The sequence below is a fragment of the Pristiophorus japonicus genome, chromosome 7 (assembly GCF_044704955.1).
Source record: "Pristiophorus japonicus isolate sPriJap1 chromosome 7, sPriJap1.hap1, whole genome shotgun sequence".
Taxonomy (NCBI): domain Eukaryota; kingdom Metazoa; phylum Chordata; class Chondrichthyes; family Pristiophoridae; genus Pristiophorus; species Pristiophorus japonicus.
The window spans coordinates 104,865,361-104,880,067 of record NC_091983.1 but is presented as its reverse complement, the minus strand read 5'-3'; the positions used below and the strand labels follow the sequence as shown (position 1 = coordinate 104,880,067).

Here is a 14,707-nt window from a genome sequence, read left to right as displayed (position 1 = left end):
ATTAATTGTAGTGATCTTGAATCATCAAACCACTTATCTTGTTCTAGAGTAGCGACATATCAAGGGACATAAAGCATAATAGCTAAGAAGCTGCTTCTCTCTATAAATTACACCAATATTCATTCTGAAGATCAGAATGAAAATAATGATGTGCCAAAATGTTTTCACTGAAGATTGATATTTCTGTCCAAAGCCTACGTTTAAAATTCAGGCCAACATCAGCCCTGTGATCGCAGTCCCTCCATGTCACAGAGCTCGGAAGAATAGTCATGTGATTTGTACCTTCAGTCATGTGATAGATTAATTGAAATCTGATTTTAAAAAGTTGAAATACAGCAACTGTGACTTTGGGCAGTTGGTACTTTGAGTAGTATTCCTGTCAAAAGGAGTGTAGTTTCCGTGATAGCAGTGACAAAATATTCTTCTTTACAATTGGAGCACTGATGATAGAAAGGTATTGCTGAGGTTGGGAGCATGGCGTGTTTGTGTTATGTATGCAATAAAGGTTCAAGCTGAGTACTGTTTAACTAAGCAAGGTACAAGCTTGGCTCTGCTTTATTTAGGCCCAAAGTGCCTACCTCTCAAAATGGCTGGCCTTTTATACCTGAGCAGCACCATGTGTGTGCTGCTCAGTGGTCTCCAACAATGATGCCAGCTGGTGGCTACAAACAGAATGTACATACATGACAGTTTGCCATCCCAGAATAGAACAATTGAGTTGTGAGTTCGAGCTGTGTCTCTGTTTGCCCTATTGAGTTGAGTTGACTGGCAAACTGTTCTTAACACTGCCCTGTTGTCCTGTTTCATTGTTATTGGGAAATCAAGGTCACTTAATCTGACTGAAATGGCTCCACATAGTGAGCCAGGAATGCCTCCAGTTTGCTGAGCATTGAGATAACCCAAAACAGCAAGAAGGGCTTCTGTCACAGGACAGCATACTTATTTAATTACTGGCTGACTTTATTCTAACTAAGAAGTCATCATCATCATCATAGGCAGTCCCTCAGAATCGAGGAAGACTTGCTTCCACCCCTGAAATGAGTTCTTTGGTGGCTGAACAGTCCAATATGAGAGCCACAGTCTCTGTCCCAGGTGGGACAGACAGTCGTTGAGGGAAGGGGTGGGTGGGACTGGTTTGCTGCACGCTTTTTCCGCTGTCTGTGCTTGATTTCTGCATGCTCTCGCCGTTGAGACTCTCGGTGCTCAGCACCCTCTCGGATGCACTTCCTCCACTTAGGACGGTCTTGGGTCAGGGACTTCCAGGTGTCAGTGGTGATGTCGCACTTTATCAGGGAGACTTTGAGGGTGCCTTGTAACGTTTCCGCTGCCTACCTTTGGCTCATTTGCCGAGAAGGAGCTCCAAGTAGAGCACTTGCTTTGGGAATCTCGTGTCTGGCATGCGAACTATGTGGCCTGCCCAGCGGAGCTGATCGATTGTGGTCAGTGCTTCAATGCTGGGGATGTTGGCCAGTTTTATAAGAACAGGAGCATTATACAACATAATGCACAATGCATTGTTGCACTGTGAGGCTGGAGCTGTGTGTAATCTGGCATATTCTTTTAAAGTTTGATTGTGTTGGATACATCCTAAGGTTAATTAGTGAAGGACAAGCCTTTTTTACAGTTATTTTTAAAGTGTGACGGAAATCTATACGTGAGGCCTGAAGTGTAATGGATGCAACAAAAAAAAATGTCCTGTGCAGTAAATCAGAGAATATGTTGGCCTAAAAATTGGTCTGCACAGTGCCCATCGTTCTGATACTACTTTAGACTACTGTGGCCCCAGGCAGGAAGCGTGCACACATTTCCGGATGGAACTGCATTGCCTACCCAGATCCCCTCCCCACATTGCCTTGCCCCTCCATCTTCAATCCAATCACTGGTCCCACTTACCTGAGAAATGTTGCGATGCTAGCAGCGGCCTGATTTTTCTCTAGTCTTTGGTGGTGGGGTGTTGTGCTATGCTGGCTCCATTACAAAGAGGTCCAAGGACAAACAAAAGACATCCTTTACCCACTTCTGAAGAAGGCGGTGGGCCCTTTGCATATGCAAATAAGGGACCTAATGCCTGTTTGAGGCCACCTCTCCAAGATTAGTTTCCCCTGAGGAAGCCTGCACTATTGCAGTGTGTTCTCGAGGAAACTAGCCCCAGGGATCGCCTGCCACAAAGCAGGTAAGTTACTTTGTGTCCCAACCAACTTCATATTAAAGCATCCGATGCTTGGTCCCCCACCCCACATTGTCTTGCCCTCCACCTCCAAGCAAACCACTGGATCCACTTACCTGAGAAACGTTGTGAAGTTAGCAGCAGCCTGATTTTTCTCTAGTCTTTGCTGATGGGCTATTTTGCTGCACCTGCTCCATTATAATGAGGTCCAAGGCCCAATACATGGGGCATTCTGACCACGCCATTCTGGTGCAATGTATGTGTCTTTCCACCTCCACCCTCTGAATTTCTGGGCTGATGAACACAGGCCAATCAGCTTGAAGAGACTGGTGGATGTCATGAAGACATAGTAAAGCAGCAACATGCAGATGGAGTGTGAAAAGTTAAATTACTGATTGGAATTTGCAGCATTCCATAAAATAGGTAGCAAATGACGTATGCAGACTCTGTACTAATATGTAATTATAAATTCTTGAAATTCATGATACTTTATCACGTAATTTACTTCTGTTTACCACACACTGTATGTGATATTGATAAGTTATCATTTCTGTGCCGTGGCAAAGCTCTTATCATTTTCTCAGTACAGATGATGAGCGTCAGACTCCCTTTGCATACTTATTCGCAGACTCACTCGAGCTAACAGCGCTCAGTTCACCTCCAAGTTACACACCATCCTGACTTAGAAATATATTGTCATTCCTTTATCGTCACTGGGTCAAAATTCTGGAACTCCCTCCCTGTGGGAGTACCTTCACCACACTGACTAGCGGTTCAAGAAGGTGGCTCACTAACACCTTCTCAAGGGCATTTAGGGATGGTAATAAATGCTGGCCTTACCAGCGACGCTCACATCCCAGGAATGAATAAAAATAAAATGTAGGGTTGGTCCGTTGGATAAATATTGTAATTGACAATAGTGTGATAGCTTTCTTGTTGACGACCTGGTAAACCAATCATTTAGAATTGAAAAAATAATGACTAACTGAAAGTAAATCTCAATGACCGATTAATGTATTGGTGTCATTGATGGGGCTAACTTTCTGAATTAGTAATAGCGATGAGGCACCTCACCCACCAGTCAGCCGTGATTATCAGGAAATCACAGGTATGCCAATAGTGATCTTCCAGCAATTATGGATGGAAAATTGTGGGCAAGTACACCTGCAAATTCCCAATACATGCAACCGGTGGACAAGGCTCCTTGTGAATTCATATTAAATTGGGCCGAATATTTAGGATTGTGCACCAGTAGGTTTGCTATATTTATTATTCAAATTTATATGATGGGTGGAGAGAGAATCCTGTATCATTGGAGCACCAAGACATGGTTGTACAGAGTGATGGGATGCAGATTTGATCCCTCATTTCAAAGAGTTGCAATCTCAACTGTGTTGCTGTGGGGTGTCCCCAAGTAGAAGCCAGGAACTTTCCTCCATGGAGTGAGGGAAAATCAAGAGGAAAGTCATCCCAATGTTGCTGTTGCCTGAATTTTGGCAAACAATTCAGCATGGAATTCTGGGAGCAGTTGCCCAGCTGCTTTCTCAGTCACAGTGCTGCATGCCCAGAGAGACCAAGACAGACAAAATTATTAGCAGGTGTTTTTGTTTTTGTTTCCATTCATTGTAATGTTATTAATAGAAAATAAATGCATTTGTTGATGATTGTCGCACTTGTCTGAGGCTCAAGGTTGATTGTAAACGTAAATGACAGTTATCTGCTCATATATGGTTTGAAAAGAATCCCGGATGATAAATGTAATTTGACTGGCTGTACAATTCAGCAGAGCAAATAAACATTGGAGGTAGAAATTAGTCTGGGCCCATTAATGAGCAGCGTTGTACAGCCAGTCAAATGACATTTATCATCCGGGATTCTTTTCAAGCCATATATGAGCAGGTAACTGTCATTTACATTTACAATCAACCTTGAGCCTCAGACAAGTGCGACAATCATCAACAAATGCATTTATTTTCTATTAATAACATTACAATGAATGGAAACAAAAACAAAAACACCTGCTAATATTTTTGTGTCTGCCTTGGTCTCTCTGGGCATGCAGCACTGTGACTGAGAAAGCAGCTGGGCAACTGCTCCCAGAATTCCATGCTGAATTGTTTGCCAAAAATCAGGCAACAGCAACATTGGGATGACTTTCCTCTTGATTTTCCCTCACTCCATGGAGGAAAGTTCCTGGCTTCTACTTGGGGATACTCCACAGCAACACAGTTGAGATTGCAACTCTGTGAAATGAGGGATCAAATCTGCATCCCATCACTCTGTACAACCATATCTTGGTGCTCCAATGATACAGGATTCCCTCTCCACCCATTATATAAATTTGAATAAGCAGCGTTGCGCACGAGCAACTCTCTGCTCATCGGGTAGAGATTTTATAGAGGGGTCCTTCAACAGAAGTTAGGCCCCACATTATTATATTTAAGGGCTGGGTGCTTAAAAAATAGTTCCCATGAATTTAGCAGTGGGACCAATGTCTGCGCAAGCTGTCCCATTGCTAAATTTGTATGCTTTACGCACATTTTTCGGGTGTAAAACAGGCACAATGCACATCAATTTCTACCCCTAGAACTCGGTGAGTGGGCAATTTACTGACTGCAAAAAGAGTGAAATTGGAGGAAAGATTTTCTCTCCATGATTTCACTGCACCTAGCACGCATAGGAATTCTGTTCTCCCCACCACCCCTCTCTAATGGTTAAACATAAATATAGGTGTATTGCTTCCGGCAAACACCTCTTCAAAGCTGTGTATTAGTTTCTGTCAACGAAAGGATCAGGATGACTAATATCTGTTTATATAGAATAATCTCTGCGATTGTCACTGTGGCAGCATCACTCTGACATTTACCAATGAGATGAAAGCAGCTGTTTGCCTAATAGGTTAAAAGAAAATAAATAACAAGAGATCAGAGGTTGCTGACAGTGGTTGGCTCCTCCCTCTGTGTGTAATCCAGCCCCTCTCCTCTTACTGCCACAGGCTATTTTTGGCTGCCTTCCTATCTCACTTAGAACATGTACAATTAATAGAATTCGTTAGAGAGGAGCTCGACACTGTAAAGGAAAAAGAAACAGGAGGCACTTGTTGCTTTCTCCAAGGACCATTAATCCTGTACAGCAGCCTGGGACTTCAATGACACAACACCTGTCTTCAATGAAAGTTTACTTTGAACGGCAGGAATACGTTGGTGATATTCAGCTTAACTAGATGGTATTCGGACCTTGCTGGAACTGTCCCGGTGGGGGAATGTGTGAATGGCTCCAAGTGGATTATTGAAGCTCTGAGCTGAGGAATAGCCGGGATCCGAGAACCTGAGGCCACTTTGACATGGCTGGCTTGGCTCCTGTCAACGGGTTAGACAAGGACCCTGAAATAGAACTGTTTGTTAAGGTAAGATGCTCTTTAAATTAGGTCCTTCTGCAAGTGAGGAATAAGGGACTTTGTTTGCAGTTACAAGTTTATCCAAAGAATGAGACTGGAAGGGAAGATCCTATAAAATGGTGTATCTGTCTCCTGGACTGATATTTGTAGTCTAAACACACGAGTTTTTATAAGCTTTTTATGATCAAGTCTGTTTCGGTACAGTAAATGTTTAGTAATATTTGTACAACAGGTGTGTTCACTAAAACGGTGTTTTAAGCTGCTCGGGAGTACTAGGAAAAAAACTTGTGACTTAGTGTCATAGTAATGCACGAGGCCACAAAATAGAAAAAAAAAATAATGATTCCATCTCTCGTGTTACAAAAATGATGTACATGACAGTACATAATACCACCTCTCCAAGTGGGGAAAAAAATCGTTAGGCCATCTATTGTGCTGTAAAAAGTAGTGTTTTTTTTATCCTGGTACTTTAAAATAAAACTCTCACATTTTCAGAATGGATAAGTAACAGTAAATATTTCATTATATTTAATCAGCTACGATCATTAGTAAGTAGCACTGACTCATGTGGAACTGAAGCACAATGAGTAGGGCGATCCCAAGTTTGATCCCTGGTCTGAGCTGAGTTAGCTGCCCTTATCAAGATTGTAAAGTCCTGTCCCCTCAGTAAAGATTCACACGAGGCATGTAGTGAAGTCAAGGTCACTCTGGACCTGCACCTTTATTTCACAGCTCTGGAATGCTGCACTTGCCTGAGACCTGTCCTTATATACCTGTCTCTTGCAAGTGCACCCCTGGTGGTAAGGTATGCTGGTGGTTACAGGTCATATCTTATTACAGTCATGTATAGCATGTTAGGATACAGTTATATATAATAATGTAAGATACATGACATCACCCTCCTCCAAGGTCTTATTGTCTTTATAGGTTCAGTCTCTCAGGTGGTCTACGCTCTCGCGTGGAGTGTCTGAGTTGTGGTTCAGTTGTTTGCCTTGGTGTCTGTTTTTCTTTGGGTGTGGTTGCTGATATCTTGCCTGGGCTGTCTGTTTTGATTGGTGTGATTGTTGTTGACTCGCCTGGGCTGTCTGTTGGGATTGCCCTTTACTCAGGTTGTTCCCTCTGTCTGTCCACCAGGTGTGGTGCGAGTTCCACATTGTAGTCTGCCTCAGGTTCCACAGCGTTGTTGGTAAATCTGCTTTGGACTTGGTCGACATGCCTCCGGCAGGTTTTGCCATTGTCCATTTGTACTACCAGTAGCCTGTTTCCTTCCTTACCCGTTACTGTCCCTGCAAGCCATTTGGGACCCCTGCCATAGTTTAGTGCAAACACTTTGTCCCCTATCTCATTCCATCTCCCCCTCGAATTTCTGTCATGGTACTCAGTCAGCTTACGGCGCTTTGCCTCAACGATTTCGTGCATGTCTGGGAGGATTAATGAGAGCCTTGTTTATAAAGTCCTTTTCATCAACAGTTGCGCGGGGGGGAATCCCAGTCAGTGAGTGCGGACGAGATCTGTATGCCAGCAGCAGTCGCGACAGGCGACCCTGCAGCATGGGACCTTGGATTTTAAGCATGCCTTGTTTAATGATTTGCACTGCTCTCTCCGCCTGGCTGTTGGAGGCCGGCTTGAACGGTGCCGTCTTGACGTGATTTATGCCGTGGTCAATTATAAAGTCTTGGAATTCTGCGCTGGTGAAGCATGGACCATTGTCACTGACCAATATGTCAGGGATTCCATGCGTTGCAAACATGGTTGCGAGGCTCTCCACAGTGGTGGAGGTTGTGCTCGAGTTTAGAATGCTGCATTCGATCCACTTTGAAAATGCATCTACAACTATGAGGAACATTTTGCCCATGAATGGGCCCGCATAGTCGACGTGCACTCGCGACCACGGTTTGGTAGGCCAGGGCCAGGGGCTCAGTGGAGCCTCCCAGGGGGCATTGCTGAGTTGGGCACAAATGGTGCACCTTCGGACGCAGAGCTCCAAGTCCGCGTCAATATCAGGCCACCAGACGTGGGATCTGGCTATGGATTTCATGAGAACGATCCCCGGATGCTCGCGGTGGAGCTCCCGGACAAATGCCTCTCTGCCTCACAGAGGCATGACTACTCGGCTGCCCCACATCAGGCAGTCTGCTTGTAGTGATAGCTCATGCATGCGCCTGTGAAAGGGTTTTAATTCCTCGGGGCAGGCATCGCGAGCCTCTGCCCAGTCACCGGTTAGGACACATCTTTTTACTAAGGATAACGTGGGGTCGCTGGCCGTCCAGGCTCTGATTTGGCGAGCCGTCATGGGCGAACCTGTGGACTCAAAGGCATTGATTGCCATGACTATCTCACAGTCCTGTTCGTCAAACCCTTCTGTGGTCGCCAGGCGTAGCCTGCTGAGCGCGTCGGCACAGTTGTCTGTGCCTGGTCTGTGCCTTATGGTATAGTCGTAGGACGCCAGCATGAGTATCCACCGTTGAATTCGCGCCGAGGGGTTGGCGTTTATTGCCTTGCTCTCGGATAGGAGGGATGTGAGGGGCTTGTGGTCGGTTTCTAACGCGAACTTGGCCCCGAAAAGATATTGGTGCATCTTTTTGACACCGTACACACACGCGAGCGCCTCCTTCTCCACCATTCCGTACCCGCGCTCCGCCCGCAAAAGTGACCTGGAGGCATAAGCTATGGGTTGTAATTTGCCCGTACTATTGACATGTTTCAAAACGCACCCGACCCCATATGCTGACACATCGCATGTGAGAACTAGCTTTTTACCTGGGTCAAAGAAAGTCAAAACACTTTTGGAACACAGATGATTGCGTGCCTTATTGAAGGCGCGTTCCTGGGCGTCCCCCCAAAACCAATCACACCCCTTCCTGAGTAGCACGTGGAGAGGCTCCAGCAGCGTGCTTAAGTTCCGCATAAAGTTCCCAAAGTAATTGAGTAGCCCGAGAAAGGCGCACAGTTCTGAGACATTCCGGGGCCAGGCGAATTGCTTCTGTTTTGGATTCTGTTGGGCGGATTCCATCAGCGGCAATCCTTCTGCCCAAAAATTCAACCTCGGGTGCGAGATACAGGCACTTGGATTTCTTGACTCGTCGGCCTACCCGATCCAACCACTTTAGTACTTCCTCCAAATTACAGAGATGGGAGTCGGTGTCCCTGCCCGTGATAAGTATGTCGTCTTGAAATACAACCGTCGCTGGGATGGACTTGAGCAGACTCTCCATGTTGCGCTGGAATATGGCAGCTGCTGACCTGATGCCGAATGGACATCTATTGTACATGAAAAGGCCTCTGTGTGTTGATGGTGATGAGTAGCTTGGATTCCTCGGTCAATTCTTGCGTCATATACGCAGATGTGAGGTCTAATGTTGAGAAAAATTTACCTCCAGCCCATGTGGCAAATAAGTCCTCCGCTCTGGGCAGCGGGTACTGGTCCTGTAGGGAGACTCTGTTTATGGTAGATTTGTAATCCCCACAGATTCGTATGGATCCATCAAGCTTCATGACTGGGACGATGGGACTTGCCCAGTCACTAAATTCCACAGGTGATATAATGCCTTCCCGCAGAAGCCTGTCTAGTTCATGTTTAATCTTTTCCCTCATCACATATATTACAGCTCTGGCCTTGTGATGGACCGGTCTAGCATCCTGTGTGATGTAGATTTTGACTTTGGCCCCTTTGAAAGTGCCCACACCTGGCTGAAAGAGATGTTCAAATCGCTTTATAACTGTTGAACAGGAGGTCCATTCCTCTAATGACATGGCATGGACATCATCCCATTTCCAGTTTAGTTTTGTCAGCCAGCTTCTCCCCAGCAGTGCTGGGGGGTCTCCGGGGACAATCCACAGGGGAAGTCGGTTCACTGTCCCTTTGTGTGTGACAGAGAGCATGGCGCTGCCGAGGACTGGTACGATTTCTTTAGTATAGGTCCTTAGTTTGGTGTCGACCCTTGTGAGTTTTGGTCTGTCTCTTTTATGCGGCCACAGTTGTTCAAATTGTTGAGCGCCCATGAGAGATTGACTCGCTCCCATATCCAGCTCCATTTTGACAGATATCCCGTTGAGTAGGACCCTCATCATTATCGGAGGCGTCCTATTGTAGGAGCAGCGGCCATTGATCGTGTTGACCCGCTGTCCACCGGTGTCCCGGGTACTGTCCCCACCATCTTCTGCTCCGCTTTCCGACCAATCCGATTAGTATACCAGCCGAGCTGCCGTTTCTTTGCACATGCGGGCAAAATGCCCTGTATATTCACAATTTCTGCAAACAGCCTGCTGAAATCAACATCCCCTTGACAAGTGCCCACCCCCACACCTCCAGCACAGACCTGTTCTATTGTTTAAAGTGTTCCCAAAGAATGAGCTGCGTCTGGCTGATCTCTCTTGAGCTTCTCTCAGTTTGTAGTTGATTGCTCGCATTGTGGGTTGATGAGGTGTGAACGGCTGTTCCTGTGGGCCTTGATGGCTTCTGCCTGCTGTCGAGAACCTGTTCTCCCGGTTTTGTATGTGTGTGGGGGTAGCAGCTTGTTTAGTGCTGTGAACTTCTTGTTCCGATATTTCGTTAGTTGTCGTACCTGCATTGTAAATCAACCTCGTTTCTTCTTCCCCTACCAAGAATGTCTGTGCAACCAGTGCTGCTGCCTCTAAGGTCAGGTTCTTGGTCTCTTTGAGCTTTCGGAATATGCCTGTGTGTCCTATTCCTTCAATGAAAAAGTCTCTCAGCACTTCTCTCCTCAGTTCATCGGAGAACTCACATAAACTAGCCAACCTCTGAAGTTCCGCCACGAAGTCGGGTATGCTTTGGCCCACACAGCGTCTGTAGTTGCAGAACCTGTGTCTGGCCATGTGTAGGCTGCTCGCTGGCTTCAGGTGGTCTCTTACCAGTGTGCTCAATTCTTCAAATGACTTGCTTGCTGGTTTCTCGGGTGCCAACAGATCCTTCATTAAAGTGTATGTTTTCGAGCCACAGCTGGTCAAGAGATGGGCTCTTCTCTTGTCTGCCTTATCGTCGCCTAACCAGTCTTTGGTTACAAAGCTTTGCTGGAGCCTTTCTATAAAGTCCTCCCAATTGTCTCCCACATTGTACTTTTCATCTGATCCGTTGTTCGCCATTCTGTGGATTCTGTAATCCCGTAACCCGTCGCCACTGTAAAGTCCTGTCCCCTCAGTACAGATTCACACGAGGCATGTAGTGAAATCAAGGTCATTCTGGACCTGCACCTTTATTTCACAGCTCTGGAATGCTGCACTTGCCTGAGACCTGTCCTTATATACCTGTCTCTTGCAAATGCACCCCTGGTGGTAAGATATGCTGGTGGTTACAGGCCATATCTTATTACAGTCATGTATAGCATGTTAGGATACAGTTATATATGATAATGTAAGATACATGACAAAGATGAAGTAAGAGGCCGAGGAATCTTGGCAAATTTAATGCTCAATGTCAATTCACTGTGGAGTAGCAACAGATAAATCATTTAGAATGCTAAACTCTAGAGCTGAAACAATAGAGTACAAATCATGCTGAGACTGTATGGCACTTTGGCCAGATGCACTTTGAATGCTGTGTCCAGTTCTAATCACCAAAACAAGGGGCGGGAGAGTGGGGGGAGGTGGCATTTAAGCCCTTCAGTGGTCGGAGAACAGCCGTGCGACTGATCGCTAATATCAGACAATGGAGTTTTGAAGAAAACCATGTAGAAAGCTGAGCTACAAAGCCTTGAAAGGAGACGTATAAAATAGTGAATAAAAGAAAAAGTAAATCTGGAACATTACTTCAAACTAAACCATGACACTAGGACAAGGGGGCAAAGGATTAAAACTCATTAAATGCAAATCTATGGCTGATGTCAGGAAGCTTTTCCTCATGCAGAGAATGGGCATCCGGGTAGAGTAGTGGAGGGGAAAATCCCTAGAATCATTTAAGAATCAATTGAATGCTGTGATGTGTCGAAGGGGCTTGAGGGTCTTTTTAGGTTGATGGGCTAAGATTGGTGGATAACATTCATCATCTGCCTTTATGATCTCAGACCATCCCAGGTCTTGGACTATAGAGGGAAAAATATAACCAGGGCTCCTGTTCCTGATTGCTATCCAATGACTCCTGCTGGAAGAAATGCATGTGTAGTCATTGGGCTGTCCTCATTGATAGCCTGCTGACACTTGTGTGTTCACACATGGAGATATCAGATGGTAGAGGCACCAAGGAACTGTGCTCCTGCAGCAGTCAGCACCTTCAGGATAGGAGGGGGAAAATTGGAACAGGGAAAAGAAACCATTTTGTTCCCATAAAGACAAAAAATCTCTCCATTAGTCTACCACTGAGCTGCATTATTCTTGAGATAGACAGCACCTCATGTCAAAGCTCTAATCTCAGACTGAATATGAAAGCAAAAGTGTGGCTCTGCATCTTGGCAACAGGATGTCTGAAAATACAGATAAACAACAAAAAAAGAATGAATAGACTTCAAAAGCTACTTCATATCTATGTACATATGGGCCTAGATTTTCCATCCAAGTTGCACCAACTCTGGGGTTTAACTTAAATGAAGTGCGTCAGGAAATCCTTCAGGGTGCACTTTGCCAGCCAGGGCCAGGCTGGAAACTTAACCAGAGTCGGATGTATCCTTTGCGCTGTTTATAAGTTTCACCCTGCCACATTTCTGCTGAGCGGAAGACCTAAACCATTGTATACAAATAGAATACCAATTAAGATTTATATCAATGGTTTTCAACCCTTTTTGTGTGGGACCCCCTGAAAATGTTAATACTCCAAGCGATTCCCTGCCCTAAATTCCAAAAGATACAGTCAGCTTCCAAAAGGAAAAAATATAATTTCAGAAAATGTTTTTATTAATTTTATATATAAATCAACAAATATAGAAATTAGAAGACTTCAGGAATCCCTTGCCAGCCCCTTGCAGATCTTAGCAGGTCCAGGAATGCCAATTGGTAAACCCATGGTTTGCTGTAACCAATTGTATAACTGCCCCATGGATGCAAAATTCGGTGTTTATTTTTGCAAGCAAGTGGTCCCAGGGTGCATCCTCTTCATACATTTGTGTAAATAAATATAAGCCAGCCAGTGTAAGATTCTGAAAGTAAACATCCATAAATGTGCAGCTTGACTCAGACTTTCAAATTTGAAAATTCTAAGTTCTTGCTGCACAAGCCCACCCTAAATACATAAACCAGATCATTACCAATATTAAGTCTTTCACGGAACAGATATTGTGCCTGAGCATTGGATTGCATGAGCACAGTGAATAGATGAAAACCAGGCAGAGGAGATTGCATGCCTGGTTATCCATTTAAATTAATGGATTGGAACATCAGGTGAGTTGGGTGGATATCTGCTGCCTCTAGAGTACAGGAGAAAGAAATGAGGGGGAAGGTATCTGTAGTGTCCTTACACACTACTATAAATTCACACGAGGCACATTCTGCAGACAAGGTCACTCTATGACCTGAACCTTTATTCACAGGACCAAGCAGTGATGACCCTGCTGGGACCTCCCTTTATATACCTGGATGACCAGGTGAGTGTCTCCCACAAGTTCACCCCCTGTGGGCAAGGTGTGCATTTCTTAGGTGTATACAGTATGCAGTGTTGTTATGAAGGTTACAGTTACATGAAGGTTACATACATGACTATCTACTTCGAGGGAGCTGATACTTCAGGCTCGCTAAGTGGAGGGAAGCTCCCTGATTGCCAGCTGCTTTTGCCACTGTGCAGCTGTGGGTCAATAATGAAGGTGCACACTTTCTAAATCTGATGAAAACAGCTTACATTCCCTCTGGCCATACTAGCCCCTCTCGTATCACCCGTACATTGCACAAGCATGTACGTCCTTGATTTTTCCCAAACTCTCAAAATCTGGGCTCTGGTTTCATCCACTGCCTTTGCTGAGTTAGCAACCCTGACCGTGGCAGAAAGCATATCTTGGTTGGCTTCAATATCTTCAAACGAGTTTGTCAAGTGTTCTCGCTCTGGATTGAGCCACATTGGGAATACACGTGAGAGGGTAAGATTTGACTGTAACACCCAAGCAGATAATACGCTCTAGAAGATTGGCCGCAGAGTCTTGAGGCCTATGACATGCCTGAGGCACTCAGCATGCCCAATGTGAATGGATAATGGAAAGTGGCTTGGAGCGTGTATACAAGCTGCACACTAGGCCCTCAAGGTCAGTATAAATGAGAAAGCCTTCCCATAATGTGGCTGGAACAACTGAACAGCAGTCCACTTGCACAGCAGATATATGGAACATACGCGAAGAGAAGATCCTCCATTCGAATAAGAAACAAATCATGTACTCTGCCCTCTTGCATGGTGAAAGGCTAAAAGCAGTGGAGGTCCAAAGAGACTTGGGGGTCCAGGTACATAGATCTTTAAAATGTCATTAACAGGTACAGAAAATAATCAAAACAGCTAATGGGATGCTGGCCTTTATATCTAGAATAAAATTTAGGACTAGAATACAAAGGGGTAGAAGTTATGCTGCAGCTATTCAAAGCCCTGGTTAGACCACACCTGGAGTACTGTGAGCAGTTCTGAGCACCACACCTCAGGAAAGATATACAGTACTTGCATTGGAGGGAGTGCAACGTAGGTTTACCAGAATAATACCCGGATTTTAAGGGTTAAGTTACGAGGAGAGATTGAACAAATTAGGGTTGTATTCCCTAGAATCTAGAAGGTTAAAGGGTGATCTGATCGAAGTTTTCAAGATATTAAGGGGAATAGATAGGGTAGATAGAGAGAAACTATTTCCACTGATTGGCATTTCTAGGACTAGGGGGCATTAGAGCCAAACCTTTCAGGAGTGAAATTAGGCAACACTTCTACACACACATGGTGGTACAGTGTGACATCCGAAATCTGGAAACCTCGGGACCGAGGCCTTTCCGGATTGCAGGTACTTCTGGATTTCGGAACATCTTGGCCTGGGAAAAGGAAGGTAGGTCGGGGGGGCGGGGTGGGGGGTTGGTCAGGCCGCCGTAAGTCGGGGGGGTCGGTTGGACAGGGTGAGGGAGGGAGGGAGGCGGGGATCGGTCGGGGGTGGGGGGGTTTGGTCGGGCCGAGGCCGGGTGAGGTCGGTCGGGCCGCTGGAGGTCGGTGGTGTCAATCGGGCCGAGGCGGGGGGTGGTCG

The 14,707-nt window shown here is 45.5% G+C and overlaps 1 protein-coding gene across 2 annotated transcripts in view; it reads left to right on the top strand.

Moving 5' to 3' along the window:
* LOC139267224 (chloride intracellular channel protein 5-like) overlaps positions 1 to 14,707 on the top strand; it is a 237,950-nt gene that overhangs the window by 107,105 nt on the left and 116,138 nt on the right. Inside the window, exon 1 of one of the 2 annotated variants that reach the window (XM_070885202.1) lies at positions 5,155 to 5,573. The exons of the other annotated variant lie outside the window; for it this stretch is intronic. Coding sequence (XP_070741303.1) covers positions 5,511 to 5,573 — 63 coding nt within the window. The 5' untranslated portion in view covers positions 5,155 to 5,510. Of the gene's footprint in view, positions 1 to 5,154; positions 5,574 to 14,707 lie in introns of those variants that run through there. 2 annotated transcript variants of the gene reach the window in all.